The 22,276-nt window shown below is 36.2% G+C and overlaps 1 protein-coding gene across 3 annotated transcripts in view; it reads left to right on the top strand.

The window, feature by feature from the left end:
* PPP2R3B (protein phosphatase 2 regulatory subunit B''beta) overlaps positions 1-22,276 on the top strand; it is a 45,514-nt gene that overhangs the window by 7,319 nt on the left and 15,919 nt on the right. For 2 of the 3 annotated variants that reach the window (XM_064408204.1, XM_064408203.1), the window contains exon 3: positions 21,485-21,670. In XM_064408204.1, the coding sequence (XP_064264274.1) occupies positions 21,485-21,670 (186 nt within the window). Of the gene's footprint in view, positions 1-7,613; positions 7,871-21,484; positions 21,671-22,276 lie in introns of those variants that run through there. The other variant, XM_064408206.1, reaches the window with a different exon arrangement.

The raw sequence follows: 22,276 nt of genomic DNA, 5'->3' as shown, positions 1-22,276 counted from the left end.
ATTTTTTTGTTTTTTTGGGATTTTTTGTTTGGTTTTTTTTTTGCATCCAGTGATGCTTGATAACTTCTTCATATGCCTTACATTTACTCTGTCAGCAAGAAATAAACTTGAGGCCAAAAGTATGTATGGGCTTACTTCAATATAAAATCATAAATCAGCTCATCCAGTGAACTAATTTGTCTACTGTTGTCTTGTCAATGGCTGCACAGCAAGCCATGTTATGAGAAAAATCTTCAAAATGCCAGTGGTAAAATCAGATAACTGAGTCTTGGCAAATTAAGAGGTTTTGCACACACAGTAATCTTAAAGTTGCCTTGCTTTCGTTGTATTTAAGTCGTTGCACTGATTCAGGAATATACTTATTAAGCATATGGTTTTTCACAGTCAGCAACAAATGGTTACTAAATTTAGTGTTTTAAGTGTGGTATAATATGTAAATAACTCCTTTGTTATTTACATATAACATGTAAACGTTATAGTGGTGTGGGGTGCTGTTAGTGTGGTGTTCTTCCAGTTAACCACATGGTACAAATGTCTGGTAGATAAGATTGATTTGTATTCTGCAAACAACAGACACAACTGAAAATGTTTCCATTGAAACCTACTGTGACCAAGACGTGTTTTTAAAAGTGTGTTCCAGTAGTTAATGTTAGAAGTGCCCCTTTTGCATAACAATCATGTGAAAAATAGCTAGAAACTGTAGAGCCACCCACGTACTGCTTCTTGACCACAGGTACTTGCAGGAATGATGAGCTCTTGGAATGTGTCCCATTGACCTTGTGCATGCTGTTTATTTTCATTTCATATGGAACTACCCCTGCATATTTATTCTATGCAGATCCTACTAGTAACTTTGGCTGATTTCAAGTTGAGTGGGATGAACTGGAAGTCTAAAGGGAAAATGTACATGAAGTCTACATGGGAAAGTGTAGGGGGGAAATATTGAGTGGGTGCTGAAGAAATCATTGCCAAATATTTGCAAGATGTGCTCAGTGTGAATTAGGTTCAGTTTGACTTTCTTGACAAAAGAAGCCTTGTAGAACTTATCAAATGACTTGACTTTATTAGGTTTTTTTTGATTCAGCAGAACCAGGAGAACAGTTTCTAATGAGTTTTATTCCTTTAGAAGCTAGATTTGTATTGATAAACAATAAAAAAATCTTCTAAATTTTGTAAACCTTTCTAGTAGATATGATGAATACTGATGTATTGTAAATAATAATCTTTGTGACATACTTTACCAAAAGATAAAGAAAACTATTTGAAATTATGCAATATTGAAAACAATGAGCTAGATTGTTATTCTACCTGCAAAAACTTCATGAATAGTCATTTACAGCAAATACTGTAAGTCTCCTGTTGTAATATCAGATTTTTAAACAAAAGATGACTAATTTTCTTCTCTCACTTGCTTTTAACACACTAAAAACACCACCTAAAATTTTAATTACTTGCTTATTTATCAAGTGACAAATTTAAACCTAGTATTTTAGAAAGATTTGTCTGGAATGCTTGAGAAAATATGTAAAATTTATATAAGGATTTACAGTAATAGAGATTGGAGGAAAGTCAGGAGTGCTGCTCCTGTTCTGGCAATGTATTTGGGGTGTTCTGCCTCTGTAAGATGTCTGATTTCTTGGGTCTTTTTTCTTCATGTGTAATGATTGCCCTTTTGGTTATTCTGAAAGCTGAAGTTCACGTGGTTACCAGTGACCACCTTCTTTGCTCTGCCTTCTTTCTTTGTTTTGTCCTTTGGCACTGTAGCCTGTTTGCAATTTTGGACAGCTTTCCATTTAGTTCTGTAAAAATCAATATAGTTTCTGTTGCCTCCATTTCCTGTATCAGCAATGATTTCAGACTGATACAACACCACAATAGTAGTAGATTAAGAATAAGTCTTCATAGGAGTTTTATCAGAAAGTTTTGGTTGGTAAATTAGCCATTTGTGATTTTACTGACAGACACGTAGGAGAAAGTCTGTGTCTGAAGCTTCCTGATTTGTTGTTTTTGTGTTAAGATCTTCAGGAGGGAAATCTCAAGTGAAATCATAAGCAAGAAGCTGTCCTGCAGTTGCCACTGACCCAAAATTATTGTCTTGTGATTTCGGGGACTAAATTACATGGGAAGTTAGGCTGGATTTAAAGTAGTAGTTGTACTTTCACACACTAATCATTCTAGTCTGGGAAAAGATGCTTTTGAAAGGATTAATTGAACATTCAGTTAGTGTCCAAAAGATGGAAGTACTGAACAGCTTATACAATGTTTAAATAAATTCCTGGACAGTTATAAAATGTCATTCGTGTTCTTAATACTTCTAAATTACTGTCAACTTCTAAATTAAGGTGACACAATGTAAATAATAACAATCTAGAATTTACTAAATATCCAAAATGGCCAGTGTGACTTTGAAAAGTTCCATAATGCATATCATTAGACTTGATTGTAAAAGCTGCTGTCTCTTGTAGGAAAATCTCTGGCATTCTTAATCAGCCTGAACTGTTTCTTCATTTTAATGTAAGTCTGCTATTCAGAGGCTTATGTTGGTAAAGTTACAAATGCATGTATTGTGGACTGTAGCTTCACCTGTGGATAGCCTCTGTAGCATCACAGTTGATCTAAAATGTAAAAACACAGCATCTTATGGGAGGAAATATTACTTTAATTTGTGTAATCCATAGTAGATTTTTTGTTTATATCTTTCTCTCTGTAGTACTCACCTCATCAGCAGCAATTTGGGTGGTCCTGGTTTTCTTGATCTGATGAATAGGGTCATGTGAAGATCATGAATAGCAAATAGGCTCCATCTGCAGAACTATTCCAACAACCTTTTCCCCTTAAAATTCAGTGTATGCTGTACACAAAGAAATAAAATGTGAAGTGACTTTTTTTAAGATGGCAGAGAACATAAGAATTGTTTTAAAGGTTTGTAAACCATTGCTTTATTGTCAGGCATTGGTTTTGTGACTTATTGATGCTTGCTGAAGTTCATTTGTCAGATGCAGTTAACAAACTGGAAAAGGCCCTTGCTGTGTCTTTGGAGTCCAGGCTGTGTAATCATAGCAAGGTGACATGTATCTTATCTTAGCTGTAAGTTGATAATGGCCCTTACCATGGTGTTCATGCATTGCTTTCTTTTGGTAATGTGCAGAACATCTGATCAGCCCCTCCTTCCTGGCCTACTAACATGACCACACATCTGGCATCGAACTGCTGTCTTGCCTCCTAAGAATTCTGCATTCTCTTAACTACTGTGGAAAGAACTGCCAGGCATTGTTCTGCCTAATCCAAGAGTACTGAAAAATTTAAATAATCATTCAAGAAGGCATTTACATGCAAGACTTCCCATTCCAGTGGGATGGCATTGCATCCTGCAAGAAAAAAAATTGTTTGTAGGCCCAGATTCACATGAAGGCCTTTCCAAGGCCAAAGGATCTGTTTCTTCTTGGGAAGGTAGATTTCCTAACTGCACAGTGTCAACATCTAGCAGTTCATCAGTATGTCATACTCACTCCAGGAACACTGTCCATAACTTCAAAGCAATCAGTTTCCATAACTGGTTGCTGAATATGAGCCTAATAACTTGATTCCTTCTGCTATGTACACATTGTACGTGTTAGCTCCCTTGGGTGTTGTGAGTGTACTGCTGAAAAGGGATGACTCCCATCCAAAGGAGACTGAGGGATGGATAGTAGTACTTTGTTTTCTGTTCGGCTCACAAATACATTGTCCTCTTGTTCTCTTTTCATGCACAACAAATGGGAAGTTGCTAGCAGGAAATTGGTTTCGGGACCTTTCAGTATAGCAAAGGCCAGGTATGGAGTATCTGGTTTAGAAATAATTCTTGGTAACATTAAATAATGGTGATAGTCTAGTCACAATGTTTTTTGAGGGGAAAAAAAAGAACTCAGCATTTCAGGGTTGTTTGGTTTGGGTTTGCTTATTTTCTTAATCTAGCAAAGAACTGCTTCTTTTGTCTTTCTTTTGTCTTCTAGTATATTTATGTAATTTCTTCTTTGTATTTCCTGCCTCACAGTAGCTGTGTTTTAGCAAGCGTCCTTGACTTCCTGTATATCTTCCTGAACTATTTGTTTTTACTAGTGTCTTCTTTCCACTTTAAATCTCTAGAACATATCTGTAGTACTGCATTAGTCATGCCATTATATATTTTTTTCTCTACTGAAAAGGTGCCACCTTGCCTTACTTCTCTTAACTGCCATGTTCTGTCCTTCACTATTAAGTTACTTTGGTAAAGGGTTGCATTAGTTGCATAACAGCCCTTTACCTTGGCTGATATGGAGGTACAAAAATTTTTTTTCCACAGTTAACCCAGAAGCCACTCTTAGTTTCTGCACTATCACAGGCTGAGGGATGCTCTTGAGTTCCATGCTGTTGCAATTGGGATTGGTTATTCAGTCTTATTTAAACTTCCTCCAAAAGCCAAACAGGCTTTCTGTCACTTTGGTTCATGTTTTATTGGGTTGAACACTAGACTCCAGCAACTAAGTTTTTATATGGCTGAAAATTATTTTCTTGGAGTCTTTCTGTAATGTTTTTGCACATTTGAGGTCACTTCCACTTGAGAGATTAGGACTTTAATATACTGTTGGTATATGCTTCTGACAAGAAATTCTGGTTTGCTAGGCAAATACTTAAGGGTTTTTTTAAGTAGTCTTCAAGATTGTATTTGCTCTACAATACCCAGAATAGTGTGTTATTTATGTTGTGTTACTCTTGTGTATTTTCAGATCTTTGATAAAGTGGTAAACTCTTTGGCCACAGTCCTTGAGTCCAGTCCATTCATAGTGTGTATCTTTAGCTTTGGAAGGAAGCTCTGAGCATGCATCTTCCCCATTTGTTTATCTAGCTAATAATAAGCTGCCAGGATACTTGAACAGCTTCATGGCTGGCACCCAGACCTTCACCCAGTAAAGAATTTTGCCTTAGCTTTCACTGGAGAGAATTTAGATTTAGCATAAAAGTAACACTAGAAAACTTCCAGTTCAACCTGGATGAAAGCTGACTTTCCCCTGTGATTAATTCATTACTGAAAAGGTTAAAACAAATCTTAGGGGATTCATGACCCCATTGCTTTATAAATGCTCAGTCTCCTTAAATGTGGAAATACCAACCCCTTTTCCATTTAGATGGTGAAAATGGTGTGATTAGTAGCCAGTTGCAATCTCTGGAACAACAAATTGCAACCTGTGAACAACAAATACTCAAGTATATAAATGACCACTAGGTTGGAAACCATAGTGCTAAAACATATTAGACTAAAAATGGGATTGATTTGGAACAGTGAAGTAGTATTATGACAAAGCAATGCAGAATATTCAAAATACTGAACCTGGTTTGCTAGTTAAGTTATGATGGATTCTGAATTCTGTTTGAATAAAGGAGGGAAATACACAACTCCTTCAAAAATGGAGTTCAGAACATTTCTTTGTTACTGAGGCTCCTTCAGCAGGTTCAGGAGCTCCAGACTCTTAGGTTCCAGACTGGCACTTCACTCTTTTTAGGTTAGTTCTCCATGTGACAGTCCATCACTTTAATGACGTAATACAGCCACATCAAATAAGACTGTGAATGTAGCAGCAAATGGGAGTGCATCACCTGGTTAAAAGGGATGAAAATAGCAATTTAGGTGAGAAGATGCCTTTCCTTACCTCAAGTAAGGCCTGTTCTGCCTAACTTGAAACACAATCTGTCTTGCAATACAACCTTCCTGACCTTCCACATTTTGGTCTGGAATGATTATCTGTTGCCAGAATAGGATTCCTCTCCTACTCTAACACCTCAGTCCTTCATCTCAAGTTCCAGGCATGCTGCTGTTGTGTACTGCATGCCCAGTTTTCTGTTGACTTCCCTGTGGCCAAGTTTTATCCCAGGTTAGTTGATTTAGTCTTCCTAAAAGACAGTGAGTGACAGCCAGATTTGCTCAATGCAGTTGGATAGCGTGGTCATGCCAACCACAACATGTCTGACTCTTGCCTTGTCAATTCCTTTCTTGTTCTCCCACTTCCGAAAGAAATAAATATCTTCATAACAAGCTACAGTAAAGAAGCTGGAGGCAGGGACAGGACTGGATACTAAATTAAAACCAAGAAAGCAGATGTTTTGTCATCATTTACTTTCTAATAGTGTGTGATAAACTAAAAAAAAGATCAAATTAAGACAAATCATGTTTCACTAGCAGTTTTTCATTGTTTCCTTTTCTTAATTGAACAAGGATTTTACTCTGGGCTTTTAATACACTGTTACATATAGAATGGGTATGAGTGGATAAATAGGGCTAAAGATTATATGGGAGTAAAATAGTGCCATCCAGTAAAAGAAATCTCTGACATAGTGGTGAAAGAGTTGTTTTGGGCTGTGTACATTTTGTGCAATCAGGAAAATGGCCTTATTTAAACTAGCAGGGATGAAACAGAGTAGGTTTGGCCAGGTCTTTCATTTTATGCTGTTTGTAACTAAACTTGTGCATGACAATTATGTTGGTAATAAATAGCCAACATCTCTATCTTTGGAGAATTTGGAGATGCTAATGTTTACAGCTTTGAATAGTAAGAGTTACCATACTCATAACTGTAATGGTGATATTTGAAAAAAAAAATCCATCAAAATAGCAGCATTTCCTAAAGATTGCTAAGATAAAGGTATATCCATTTAAAATGTGAACACTCCACTAGTTATAAGTTAATGTACCTAAAACTGTAAAGGAGAAGGAACTGAAGGTCACTTCAGTTTTCACAGAAGCTTATCAGATTTGTTTCCATGAAGAATATTGATATGTTTTAAAACTTGGCTTCACCGCGCACATAAAATGTATTTGATACACTGAAAACAGAGTGGTAGCACAGTCTAATGCTAGTGAATTGTGACAGATATGCAATCTAGTACGTGGATGTTAATTTTTATAAAACTATTTAAGAAAAAAATATTCTGACTTTTTTTTCCAAATTTTGTGACATTATTTATACTTCTAGTGTAACCTTTTGGTAAAACATGATTTAAAGTAGTGTTTCAGGGTAGTTTGATGTTTTCAGACATTAGCTTCATTTCTGCTATGGTTTTCCATCTTAACATTTAAATTTTTAGATTCTTGAAATATAGTAACTTAGATATAGATTAACATAAAAAAATTATTTATTTTATTATGTGAGCAATTCTGAAAGCCTGTCTGAAGCTTTTTCTGTCATTGCCTTCATTGTTGCAGTGCAATAGGGTTCCCACTAAAGAACGAAAGAGTTTAAAAGGAATTAATTGCTGTGTAATAAGCCTTATCCTTCGGTGAGGTGCTTCATTGAAGCTAGACAGTGAGTGTTTTGTGACAGAAGGGAAAGATGAGGGGGATGGGAGGAGGAGGAAGCTAGAAAATAACCACGACTGGCCTCTCTCTGCATTCCTGTAGGGCTTGCCGTTTTTAAAATTGGAAGCTGCTTTTATAGATGCTCCTCCAAACACGGTTTTCATTTTCCATACTGTCCCATTTAGACTTTGGAATGCCTGGATGAAAGGGCAGGCCCCCAAAGTGACTTCCCAATCTGTTTTTGCAATTCCAGCCAAGTTCCCTTTAATGTATGGAGCGGGTGAAGTTGAGCTGACTCTTATAATATCCCAGAACTCGGGCGCAGCTGCTGCTTTAAGCGGCACTGAGAGATAATACAACAGCTCTGCTATTTACTGGGACTCAAGTGCCTGGACTGACACACAGAGACATTATATGAAATCCGAAAGCATGAGGATAAAGGAGATTTCTTTGCGACAAGATCCTGATCTAAGAAAGGAGTTGGCATTGCTAGCTCGAGGATGTGATTTTGTTTTACCTTCTAGATTCAAGAAGAGACTGAAAGCTTTTCAGCAGGTTCAGGTTTGTCTTTCTGTTCTTATACAATTAAGTTGTTGCTGTCAATTGTACCTTCGCGACCACTCAAACTGCAGGCAATACACGGAAGCTGTTACTCAGCTAGCAGGGTTTTGATAGCCTGTTGCATATATGATTTCTTCTGTGCTTTAAAAGACTGTGCAGTAGTTTTGTGCAAAGAAAAGATGAGAGTTTGCTGAAGCACACAGTGCAGCTCAACTACAATGTTTGCACTTTATGCAGTGCAAAGTTGGTGCATTTAATGCTAGTAGACTTTTAAAGACTGTTTTCCTTAATCTGCATAATTGCAATCTACATGCATTTCCCCAGGGGGTTTAATTTACCTCTTACCAGAACTGGGTATATAAAATATATTGAAATAGGCTGTAACTTCACTAGCTCAAACATAATGTGGCAAAAAGTGCTTTCATACTTGCATGATGATCCTGAATTCCTTTAGATTGTTTGTTTTTAACTTTTTATTTGAATGAGATCAGTTGTTGCCGCTTGATTCACACGTGTACTGCTGCTGTTTTGTAGCAGTGAGTTAGTTACAATTTTCAGGTGTGCTTAAAATTGAGAATAGAAGTATTTGAAAAGTAAAATCAGAAGGGATTATAGAGTAAATGTTCAAAGAGATTTGTTATCTCTTGGAGTGAGAAAAAGTGTACAACTGTTTTTGAAAGTGAAATTTGGTATTTCTTTGAATACCCTTTAAGACATACAATGGTATGTGAAAGCATTCACTTTGACCTTATTTCACCCTCACTTCTAATTCATATAGTAAAGGTATGTCAGTGAAGGCATCTGTGAATTTTTTTGCACCCTTTTTTACTTAAGGAAAGTTTAGCAGTTGAACAGAAATTATAGTAACTTAGAAATTCTGGCATTGTTAGTTATTCTAAATATAGCCTGGTACTTAATTTTGAATTCACTGCACTAGTGTCCCTTTCAGGTGACCTTCAAGAGAGGGACATAGAGCCCTATGACCCTAAAAATGTATTAGCCTTCTGTCTTCTATATGATTATTTAAAATTTGTTTCAAGTGATCTTCATAAACAATGTGCCTTTGTGCAAAGCAGAGTGCCAGTGTTGACTGTGCTGGTTTATACCATTCAGCATAGACATGTGAGTTAAAGGATTTTTGACTTGTGTCTTCAGTGCTAACCTGGAGACAGGTATGAGAATGAGTTGGCTAGAGATAGTATTTTCTTTTCTTGCTACCTTAATTACCCAAAAGTAGTGGTAGCAGTTAATATTTAGGCACCTCAGAGGAGGAGGCAAGTTCAGTCTAGTCATGGCATCCTGTTGTAAACAAACACAGCATTACCTTGTGTGGTGCCCCTGAACTTGATCTGTCTTTCATCAAGCAATAGTTGGATTGCTTGTACTTTACAGGGCCTTTTTATGTTGACCTAGAAAACATCTCAGTGTAGTGTGGTTGAGCATACCTCCAAGCTACTAACGACTTTAGAAAACAGCTTGTCTAATCTGTAGGGGTTCTAGGATGCTGCTGGCTATAAACTTACAGAGAAGACAATGAGCAAGTATTTTTAATTTTTTAACCAGTCTTGCACTTCCTGGGTAAATTGCAACTGCAGAATAATGTATGATAAATGACTTCATTAGATTACAAAATTTTTTGAGCAGAACAGAATTAATAAGAGTATAAGACTATAATATGAGGTCTGTCATGGCTCAGTTTGATAGACAGCATTTTCTCTGAAGTTCCTTTTTTAGGTGGTGGTTTAACCCCATGATGTTAAGGACACCTTTTTGGAAGTATAAAAAATTAAAGATGTATGCTAGTAACTGTTGATATAGAAAATGAATATTCTTTACCTGCTGTTTTATGTTAATGTTCATTCCAACTTATCCTCATAGGTTAGGTGCTTTTCAAAGAGTAGTCATTTATCAGCTACATAATCACTGAAGAAATTTCATGTTAAAATTAAAGACTCCTTAGAGATTTTGTAGAATAACTTGAAACAAAACTTCATCATTTCAGTTGCTCAGCTTGGTTGGTTTTGGAATTTACAATCTCCCATTTCACTGTATAGGCTTTCAGACACAACATTTCATGATGTAAAATTAGAATGCTAAAGTCAAGCAGAAATGGAAGCCAATCTGTTTTTCCATATTTCTACTACAATCTTGTAATTTCATAATTAGTTAGACAAATGACAGATTCTCTTTAAGATGTTTGTGCTATTAAAACTAGCATCTTAAAATAAAAAATTAGTAATGGTGCTGAATGGTGAAATAACATGTGTCTCAGAATCTGCTCTGAGGCGGGTTGCAATGACTGGGTCTTCCACAGGTTCCAAGAATTCTAAGGCAATGACTTTTCATATAGGGCCATGTAAGTAAATAATCTGTGTAGGTAATCCCCTGTGGTTTAGAAGGAGTGGTCATTAGAGCATAGCACATCAGGTTTCTTAAAAATCTTTAAATAGTCCACCAGTGGTTAGGTGGGTTGTTCTGGAAAGTGAAATAGGCAGTTCCTCAGTTATCATTTACTGATGAAAATTGAAAAAACCTGAACAAAGTAGGGCTTTATGGAAAGATCTGTTTCTCAAAAGAAAGATGAAGCAATACATAACTGTTGAAATGTTCTCTGTTACCTTGGGGAGCTAAATTTCTTAGTAGGTCTCTCTGTATAAAATAAAGTAAAACTTCATTCCATCTTACCCTGATGCTGATTCTAAAACCAGGGTCTTTCTTAAGTACTGAACACCTATGGAATATATATATATATTCCCTCCCTATGGAGCTGGGAATGCAGCACTTGAAAAGTCACTGTGTCCACCTTGCTTGTCAATTTATCTGAAACTTTGGAGGAAGAAGAAACTATCACCTTGTCAAATGTACTGGCAACTTACAGATGTGAACTGAAAGGCTGAGCTCTGTTTTAGCCAACATCTGGTGACATCCCTACCTGTCAGACTTAGAATATAAGCAGCACCATTATGCATGCTATATGAGGAAAATATACCTCAAGTTTGAAACATAATTAGAATAAAATACATGTGTGTACACTGACATTTAACTCTGTGTTAGCTAAACTAGGAAAATGGGTATTTTTTGCTACTTAGAGGCCACATCTCTTTACAAAACCACGGAGTTCTAATTTTAAAACTAGACTTTTTAAAAAATCAAATAAATTCATGCTGAATATAATGATTTTTAAAAAGGAGCTAAAAAAAAATCTGGCCTATTTTTTTAATTAATCTTCTCAGTGTTAGTGACACTAACTGTGCTGGCATATTTTTCGATACTTTTGATGAATTATATCTTTATCTGCTGTGCCTACTGGGTGATTCCTTGGTCTAGTTGTATGCGTCACAACTCAGTGTGAAAATGGAGAACTACTCATTTCATGACCACCTGTTAATGATACTAAATGCTGCTTACACATGCTATTTATGTCAGCTGTATGGGAACTATTTCTTCAGCTTCTGCAGGGCCTCACGAGATTGGCTTGCCTTCTGAGTGAAGTAGCTTTAGACTGGAGTGCCTCTTGATCATTTTTACATTCCTTTGTTACTAAATTGCTGTGTTCAAGACAGCAATGAACAGAGTCTGTATGTACTAATGTGTGCTGAGCTGGTGTATATTTTTGATATAGTGCACACAGTGATTCTTTTAGTCATGTAGATAATTCTAATTTTTGAGGCAAAACTACTTTCAAAAAATTTAATTGAGGCTGTTGGTTTTACAACTATAGTCTCAGAAGAACATTGTGTAACAATTAGAGGCTTCAGGCACGACAGCTTTCCTGTTAACATCAGTTTTCTAATTTAACATAATTTGTAGACCTTCTCACACCACAGGGGGAGGACCCAATATTCATTTTTACATAATACTTTTACATCAGGCACACAAATGCCTTATTAAAGAACACAAGTGTTTGCTGGGAGGGCCAGAGATAGAATACAAATCTCATTCTGACTGTAGCTAATAGGTACACTTGATACTAGCTTGCTAATATAATGCCAGTTTTCCAGAGCAGATGCCAATGTTTAAAACAGAATGAAAACATATAGGCTGCCCACTGAGACTTACTAGTTAAGATGAGGCTTTCCATAAATGGTTCACTGCTAGTGAATTGCCAGGTTTTAAGCTCTAGCCTCTTAAAAAGAAACTGTAAACCAGCTGGTAGAATTTTACCACTTCTGTAATGGAGTCTCTTGGTTCAAACATAAAATGTATTGGCTGCCTGTGATAGCAGCTTCTTTACATGCTCATGTCTGGTCATAAATCTATTTTTTAAATTATTATTACAGAAAATGTGTACTGTTTCTATAGAAAAGCCAATATGGTGAAAGTTTGTTATAGCTTACTTGCATTCATGATTTGAGTGTCTAGATGTCAGTTCCCTCTGCAGCTAAGTTTTGTGATGCAGCAATTCATACATTGAAGAATTCAGATGTACTTATTTTTCCCTTGAAATAAAAGATTCACTATTCTTTTCTCCATTTCAACTAACACTACTAATAGTAGATGTTGTATGACTATTGGTAGTCCTAGAAAGCCTGAAACAGTTCAGCACATCTTCATATACAAAGTCCTTCAACTTTTACAGGGCAAGAGGGATATGAGATTGTTTTCACAATTGTCCAAATCAGAATTTTTCAGGCCATCAGCAGACAAGCAGTTGACAGAATACTTGCTCCAGCTGTTGACTTTGCAGCTCTGTAGCAAGGCTGAACTTGGTGACACTTCTTGTTTGAGAGGATTCTTTTTGAAGTCAATTGCATCTAGTGATTGAAGCTTGCTTTGGTGTAAACATGTAAGGATAAAAAGCTATTCCAGAGTTTAAGTAGATGTCTGTCTTAGCTATATGTGTTACTTTTGATGTTGAACTGATGGCCTGTCCTGACAAGGGCTGTTTTCTGTAGACAAATGTTAGAATTGCCTCGGGTGTACCTGTCAGTCCCTTGGCTGTGTACAATCAAAATAATTATATACTAGGAGGAACTTGTGCCCTAGAAACAGTTGGGGAAGAGAATACACTGGGAAGGAATAGAAGAACTGATTTAATCTGTGATCAGAGTATTTTCTGAGCTGCAACTATATGACAAACAGTATATATTAGTGACTGGAATATTTAATTTTATATAATTCATAACCTGGAGCCTGTTTGACAGCTACTCACAGGCACTAGCAGTTATACTAGCAGTGACTATTTTTTCTACTATTTTTGTTTTATCATGAAATTTGGAAGAAAATTTGAAAAATTTAGAAAGTTGTGTTTCACAGGGTAGATTTTCCTGAAGAATCTTGGGGTTTTTCCACTTTATGCTGTGTACCTTTTCCATTTTTAAATTAGTAAGGCATGTGAAAGAGAGGAAAAAAAATCCTCACTAGATGAAAAGTGTCATCATTACCAGTGATGGCAAATTCTCAGAGGAAACCTTGCTTTAGAAGCCTTTGGTAAAAGTTTTGTCAGCAAATAAAGCAAGTTACCAATGGATATGGATGTAATGTGGAATGATCTTGTGTTCATGGCTTTGGGGGGCACAGGTAACTACATCTTCCATGTTGTCCTCACCCACATGTTTTATGAATAAATCAGTAAGCTCTTAATACTGTGTATTTTTGAAGCTCTGTGTGACTGTACAAAGAAAAAAGTGTGCAGCCATATTTGAAAGTGTTTCTACAACAATAATGCTTTTGCAATAGCATCTTCCAGTTCCCTGCAGGACTGCGTGATTTACTTTTGTCAGCTCTACCAAGCTGCAAATTGGGACAATGTCAGTATTTCCAAAATCAGAGTTGTAGAAGAACTTGAGTGAGACATCTGTTAGTGCAGCATATATTACTGCAAGTGAGGAGATTGGTAAGTTGTGCTGTAATGGTTAGGTATCATGCAGAAAAATGCCAGTTCACCTCAGCCTTTGCTAACAAGTGAAAATCAGATTTTGAGCATTTGAAAGTTTCCCAGTGCTACTTTTGTTTGTGTGTATGTGATATGACTTGCCTTTGGTGGCCATTCACTAATACTTTCAGTTCAATGTCATTTTAAATTCTATACCCTAGATAATATGTATGGAATGCATTTCATAATTTAAGGTGGAAGCTTTTGCTGGATGCTACTGCCTACTGTCTCTTCCTATATTAGAACATGCTTTTCCAGATAGGTTTGTGTAGATGGTCCAAAGCCATGGCCTTTTCTTGAGGGTCATTTTAGTTATTTCAATTTGGCCTTCGTTAAATAAAAGGGAAAAGTGTTGATGATGGTTGTACCATAATTCTTTATGCCTTATTGGAAGACTTTCAAGACTTATCCAACTGGTGGCCCTTAGCACAGCATTTTCATTCAAACTGGACAGGGGGCTTCTTTCCCAGGCTATTGCAAAATTAAAAGTACTACTACTTACTCTGCTGTCTTAAGACTTAAAATAAGGGGAGAAATTACATTCACATAGCAAACAGTTTTAAAAACCCATTTTATTTTTTACCTCAGAATCAGAAATTAGGGTCTTCTTCAGTCTTCATTTTTACTGTTACCTAGGATCCTTCCTTATGTTACTCTTGACTGCTCTAAACATCACTGAATCTCTTTTGATTTGTTTATGGAATTGCTACATGCTGTAACATGTCAGTGATTCCAAAATGGGACAGAGCAGTGTACAGGCTCGTCTCTAGAGTAAAGTTGATTTAGCATTGAGGATTAAAATTTGCATTGAACACAAGACCAGATTTGCTTTGACGCAAGACCACTACCGTATACTTTTTTTACAGAAATAGACTTGAGAGTAAATGGCCAAGTATATGCATAAATGGGATGAGAATGATAGTCCATTTATTTAAAACTGAGTGCACAACCTGGTTTGCAGGAAGAAGAGTCCCACCATATTTTTCTGGTCGGAACTTGAACACAGGATTTGCTAACTGGAACACAGACTGCATTGGAAGACTTGGTGAACCCTGCTCTCATACATTAACTCAGGTCGCTTGTGTAAAATTTGGAACAGTGTAGGTTAAAGTACCTTTTTTTCGTCTAATGGTATATTGCTAGAAATTTTTGGGAAGTATTAATTTTTCCATTTCCTTCCCCTCATGTAGCACAAATATTGACTACAGACCAAACTAGATGAATGAAATTTTCAGAGTTAAGACTAAGAGCAAAAGTAAGGTAGTGTAAAACTGCAGCAGGGTTAAAATTAATAGATGTTTATCTCTTACTGTGGGAAGAAAGAGGAGCATGTATGATAAAATTAGTCTCTACAGCCCATCTAAAAACAGCTGCCAGACAGCCACTGAAGGATAGCAAGCTGAAGTCCAGGATAGAAGGAAACAACTGAGACTAAAATGATTGTTGCCAGAGGAAAGACTTTTACATATATACCCTGATGACTGGTTTAGCATGGGTTCATTCTCTGTAGGTATCTCTCAAGGTTCAGTCATATGTTTTATATTTCTGACTAAGCTATGCAAAATTAATAACAATCTTAGCATGGTTTTAAGCCTAATGTAATCTGATTTTAAACAATTCTGCCACAGTACTCCCTGATCTTCCTTATGTTAGCAGCAGAACCACATTGCTTCTAAGTGGCACCAACTGTGTGAGATTTGATGAAGACAAATAGGGAGTTTTAATTTTGCTCTTTAGCTGTCTTGGTGACCTGAGGCAATTCACCATATTGCTTCAGTGTCACTAGTGAAGCAAATAAATTCTATGGGGAAGGGGAAAATGCAGATGTGCTGTGGTATAGCTTACCTTATGCTGTAAAACTTCAATATTAAGATTACAGATAAACTTACTGTTTTCAAGATGATTTTCAGTACAGTAATTTCATTTTAGAGTAATAGAACTTGGCTGTGGGAAGAACCCAGAAATTTTCAAAGTTTTAAGTTCTTCAAGGATCATCTTTCACTGAGGAAAAAATACTGTTTAGCACACCAAGCTAAATGGGAAGCAGTACAGTCAGTGAACTCTTGCAGTAAAAAAATCTCATTAGTTTGGCTGGAAAGATGCTAATAAGGATGACACAGAAAGCATTAAAAAAGCATCACACTTCAAGTTAAATAATTGTAAATGTAAATGTCTACCACAAGGTCAAAAGAGCTTATGTTACATAGGAAATGTTTCTCTGGGCTTCTTTGAGCAAAGTTCTGATAGTAACCTTACTTTGTCTATCCTGAAACAGATTTTTGAAGGCACTTTTCTGTTGTGTGTCAGGTAACTTCATGCAGTTACCTGTTTTCATTGTCATTTGGCTGATGAGCTTTATACGTGGGTGGTTGCATGGATTTTAGGATTTAAAAGGCTGAATACAATATCGCTGCAGAAAATCCTCTTAGCTTATTTTGCACTTTGGTTCATCCAGGTAAGTTTAGCATAAAGTAGAATATATAAGACTAGACGACCTAGTCTATTAAAGAACTAGATTAACTTATGTACTGCACATTGTAAACAGTATTGCAACAGACCTTTTTTTCTTTTAAATTCCTAATTCAAAACTAAGGAATTGAATCAAACTTTCATTTATTTGATACGCATAAATCTCTTTATGGTATTTTCAGTATTTAATGCCTTTTCTTTGTTATTGGGAAGATTGTGGTGCATCAGTTAGTAAAATCTAATGTGGAGTTGGGTGTAAATGTGAGGTAGAATTTTTGGGGTCCTTTTTTGATCCTTTTTGTATGCATTCCGATGACTTTTCTCTAGTGTGGTCATTATCATGGAAATTCCTGGCAAATACTACAGCAAGAACTGACTGCGAACTCTGTAAATATTTTTAAATGTTTAAGGTTGGGCTTTTTTCAGAGAAACAGGAAGAAAAAATGTTGGTGTAATCAGCATTTCTGAATGAAGTTATCTTATTCTGTAGTCCTGTCAAAGCAATGTAAATTCCAATCAGCTCAATCCAGATAGTGAGAGGACAAGGGGGAATGGTTTTAAACTAGAAGAGAAGAGGAAGAATCTTTACTATGAGAGTGGTGAGGCACTGGTATAAGCAACCCAGAGAAGTTGTGGATCCCCCATCCCTGGAAGTGTTCAAGACCAGGTTGAATGGGGCCCTGAGCAACCCATCTGGTGGGTGGCATCCCTGCCCACAGCAGGAGGGGTTGGAACTTCCAACCCGAGTTCATGTCTTAATCTCAGAGATGTCTAAAAGAGTATTAAATTCACAAATGTATTTACCTTGCTTCCTTTTCCAGCAAGACCTTTATAAGTGAGGTTTTACTTTCATTTGAATCCACATATTCAACCCCTTCATGCGGCTCAGTATTTCTGCTTTGGAGGTTGCTACATGCAAATGTTAGATCTAGACATTACTGAGCATACATTATTAAAATATCTGGGAACAATTCCTCCCTTCCTTGTTATTTCAGCAATATCTCCTGTAGTTGAATGATTGTTACAAGCAAAAAATAACGACAGTGGGAATTATAAAAGGGTGGGTTTTTCCTTCTCTCTTAACTGTAAGAGCTGATGCTGAGATACAAAGTTAACTGCTGAATTCCACTCATCGGATAGTAAGAAGACTGTCTAGCTTGAAGAATTAATTTCCGTCTTTGGAATACGGTGTATCCATGTTCTCAGGTATATACTAATACATTACTGTATTGTAATTATAATACTGATTTTATGCCATCAATATAAAGAACTTCTGAAAGAATGGTTGGAAAAAGGATCAGGAAAGTTGCAAAATTAGTATTAGAAGTTTTGCCCTTTGAACAGTGACCTCAATGGCATAAAAACTTATATTTCCTCTACTGTAAAAATCAAGGCAATTAAGTGTTGGGTAGCTGTGGACAGTCTTTACAGTTCTGTATGTCAAGAATGAAAACTGGTTGTGTGTATTAAAGGTTTTCTTGAATTCTTCTATAGCCAAATCTTACAGAAGATTGTTTACATTACTGCAAACAAGACATTTTCAAGGTACCCTCACTTCCCATCGGTTATATAAAACTTAAACTGCAGTGACAACTTTGCAATACACTTACAGATCCTGGACTTCATATATAGTTATTGCAAAGTTTAATGCTCCCTTCAGTCCTGGCATTTCAACACACATCTGTTTGAGTTATTTACAGGGTTATATAGCTGTTTTCCTTAATTCCAAGCATGCTGTTGTTGATACTCTTTCTCAGCAAGTTGCAGGGAAAATTTTCACTGACCAAACAAGTCTCTTTTTTGAGTTTAGCTTACTGGTACAAGTTTTAAAGGTTTTAATTTAAAACAACAGGAAAATGTTGATCACTTTCTAAATGTTAAATTGACCACTGAAATGTAGTTGTTGTGCAAAAAGATTAATGAACTGTTCTTGCAGATTTTCCAGTCAAAGATTGGATGTTAGCAGGCTTCTGGCTGTCCTTTTTAATGAAGGAGTTCCCCAGTTAAAATTATAATTAATTTTAGAACAGCCTAATCTCACACAATTAGTGCATTTTGATTGTCCTGAATGCAATAACAGAACTGACTCCTTCATCAGCTATGCAATTTGTGTCTCTACAGAAGTAACTAGCACCTGAACAGAAAACAGTGAAATTTTTAGAGCCCTTTTAGTATCACACATTCCTTCATTAGAGCATATACAGCAGAGCAGCCTCAGTTGTACAAGGAGCCTTTTGCTTATTGGAGTTCAGACTAAGAGAAGAGTCTTCGGCCCTTCTTGGGAAGGTGAGAAGAGGAAGGAGATGTAATATCAACTTTATAGTGCTTTAGTTGGAGCTAATGGTTTTGAACAATGTGCTGCTCTCTTTGGTGCAGTTCCTATCCCTGTGTTGACTGACACTAACAGCACAATTCAATTGTCCCATTCCAAGTTGCTGGTGGCATTTAAGAAGCATTAGTGTGCTCAGAACATCCACGTGGCAGATGCAGAGTGAGAGCTGTGCTCAGAGCTGCCTGCTGGATACCACAAGGAATGTTCAAGGGCATTTTGCTTCGTGCCCTAGATGGTATTCTCACTAGATGCCTATATGTAGGCACCAAATAATTCTAACAGAAATGATTGTGAAGTGATCATACACTTGCTAATGCAAATGAAGCCTTTTTATAGTTTCTTCTTTTGCCAACTTTGAGAAACCAGCATGTGAAAATAGACATCTTTCAGTATAGGGAGAGTTAATTTGTCTTGCTATGACAGATTTGTAGTCTATATTTGGTCTTAGAATTAATATTCTGTCTTACAGATTAAATATATTTTTACAGTAAGCATGCTGAATTCAAATGTTTCAATATAACATTTTTATCTTAGAAAAAATCATTTTTCTTCAACTACTTGTTTGTTTTAAGTTCTGAATTGGTTGCTGAGCTTCTTCCCTGTAATATTTTTCTGTTGTGAATGTTCCAGACTATGAGATGAAAAATAATAAAAAGCCCTTATCATATAATTATTTTATATAGCTTGTGCTTAGATAGGTCTTACTATGAATCTGGAATTGAGATTTCCATATGTATTTAAGAACAGCTTTTAACCTGAACCAATGGAAATAATTTATTATGTAACTGAGGTATCTAAACTAGTGGTTTCTGAAAAAAAAAAATAGTATCCAATGATCAAATGGTTCTGATGATAGCTTTTCTTTTTCTCTTGGCATCTTTTCCAGTGTAGTCTTCCCTCCGTTTCTACCTTTCCGTTTAAAAGACATTTTCCATCTGAGGCTCTAAAGTTCCCTAGCTGAGGATTTTTAAAATGCCTTGCTTCTCTGTACTAAGCTTCCTCAAAATGCTGATTTACCTCATGATACTGGCAACATTCAGGGAATGTTAGTAGTCTGTGATTTGCACTTTCCCTTTTCTTGGATGAGGCATTCCTCATCGGGCAGCTGGACCACCTGCTGCTCTATGGCCATTTGAGCAGCTCGCACGGGAGTGATTGTCACAGAATCACAGAATATTCTGAGGAATATTGGAAGGCACCCACAAGGATCATCAAATCCATCTCTTATATGAACGACCTGTACAGGGATCAAACCCATGACCTTGGCATTATTAGCACCGTGCTCTGACCAACTGAGCTAATCTTGTGTCAGTCCAGGCAGTTCTTGGAAATGGGGAGAAGGGGAAATAGGGTAACTGCAAGGGCTCTTGGAAAGTGTTGATGGGTAGAGCTGGGCTTTTACAATGAAACGAGGTGTTCACTCCATTACAGACATTATTTGCTGTGCTGGTGGTGATTTTACCTAGAGAGTAAAACATTACTGTCTTTAGACTTCCTAAATTTTTGGAAGTCTGAAGTTGGAAGGAATTTTTGATACCCCATAGCACTCTTATTTTAAGCTGCCTCATCAACTGGACTGCTGAACCAATGATAAGATATCAAAAGTTGTTACATACAGGATTCATAGAAAGTGACAGATATTGACTCCTGGTGTCACAGATTCAAGGTAACATTTTCCTCTATGAAATAAAATTTGTAACATAGTTAAGGTAATTCTGCAGCTTTGAACAGGAATTGTGGCTCAAATGCAGAGGAGAGGAAGGAAAGGTTAGTTCAGGGTTTGGGGGTTTTTGGGTTTTTTTTTGGTTTTTGGGGTTTTTTTTTTCATATGTAGCATTCCAGTGAAGGGTCCTAGACTGGAGCTCTGCAAATGAAAATCTGTTGTCCATAAGCACCTAGTTCTTCCACTCACATAAGGAAGGGTTTTAATTGTGGTAGAAGAGCTGGATATCTTTGCAGGCATTTGGCAAAGGTGATAAAGAGTAAGACAAGGGTTAGGGTTTTTGGAGGCATTTTGGGCTTACATTTCCCCAATTCTGGTAGAAAATGAGAGACTGGATGCAGGATCTTGAACACATTTATCATTAGGACAAGTCACCCTGTAGCAATGTTTTTACATTTGAATAGCAGTATTGGAAATAAAGACTTGAATTTGGTTTAATTGCTAAGTTTGAGTTGTTTCCTAACTCTGTTGTTACATTGCCTATTATCTTTGCTGCTCTGCCCTATTTGACATTCTTTTGGAAACTGACTACAAGGTAAATTTTTTACTGAATTTAAATGCTTTTAAATAAATTTCTCTTGTTACAGGTCATCTGGGGGATTTTTTTAGTGATATGGTGTATCACAATTCTTGAGAAACAGCTTTCTAAACTCTCATTGTATATACTTTATCCAAAAATGTCCCTCTGCAGGCATTGTTCACTACCTTTATAAAAGCTATACTTTTTTAGGGTAAAAAAAACCAAAATCTTCATAATGTCATTAAATAGGTTGGTGGCTTGTAACAAAGTTATTATATTTATTTCAAAAGCTTGAATCTGTAAAACTAAAAGTATTTCAAAAGCAAATTCTTTTATAATATCTGTTAAGATGGAGGTTGAAAGGTTTTTTTCTGAAACAGATAACAAAACCTGAGTAATTTCAGATGTCCCCAAGAGGCTGTCCAATGTATCGGTCTTGAAACTTGATATGTTGAAGATTGAAGTTTTTTTTTATCAAATATTTAACATCCTAGAATTCTTTCTAAATGACCACTTTTGGAAATACTCATTAATTTTTCCAATGTGCTCTTATTCTGTAATAGTTTATTCCATTTATAATCTGAAATCTTTTTGAAGGTGTGTTGAAACACAGAATACCAAGAGATTTAAGTAATCTGTGGAGGACTATGTGATTTCATGGTACTTGACTGTCAAAAGTGTATTTATCTATTTAGGTTCAAACAAAGAAGGAAGAAACTTTGCCACCACCACACAGTCAAAACATTCCAACTTTTTATTTTCCTCGAGGATGTCCTAAGGAAAAAGTGAATATAGATGCTGTGATTGCCAAAATTGAGAAGACTTTTTCTGAATTTCCAAATGAGAGGGCAACATTAGAAGACATGGGTAAGGTTGCAAAGGTGAGAACTTGCTGGCCATCTTCTTTTTGTATTGTACTTCTGTGGAAAGATGAGCTCTGTGTGCTTGGTTTTCTTGTGTGTTTCAATCTCCCACACCTTAGTATTTAATGATATTGATATTGTTGATAACAATATCAATAATGATATTGTTGATAACACAGTTATGTGGAATTTTCTGCATTAACTGTCTATCAAATGACCTTATAAAAAGAAACAAAACATTAAAACAAAACTTGAGCTACTTTTTTGCTGCATAAACAACCAAATAGTAAAGAACAGCATTGTATGTTGTTCTCCATGCTATATTGACCCAGAGAGTTAAGGCAAAAGCTTTTCTAATATATGTTTTGTTTTCAGATGTTCACACAGGTTGGGGTTTTTTTCTCATTCTGCTCAACCTCCATTGCAAAGACACTGGTAAAGACAGCATGGTTTGGTAACTTGAGATTATAGCTCTCAAGATATTCCTGAAGAGCTACTTTAGAATTATGGCAGAGTGACAAAATACATATCTTAAAAAGCAGCAAATCTTTTTAAACTTCTGTGTAAATTTAAAGACAATAAGCTAGTTAAAATGAAGTTAAATTTCCATTTTGTTATATTAAA

This window comes from Passer domesticus, chromosome 2, assembly GCF_036417665.1.
Source record: "Passer domesticus isolate bPasDom1 chromosome 2, bPasDom1.hap1, whole genome shotgun sequence".
Taxonomy (NCBI): domain Eukaryota; kingdom Metazoa; phylum Chordata; class Aves; order Passeriformes; family Passeridae; genus Passer; species Passer domesticus.
The sequence above is the reverse complement of the archived record's forward strand: the minus strand, read 5'-3'. Positions and strand labels throughout refer to the sequence as shown.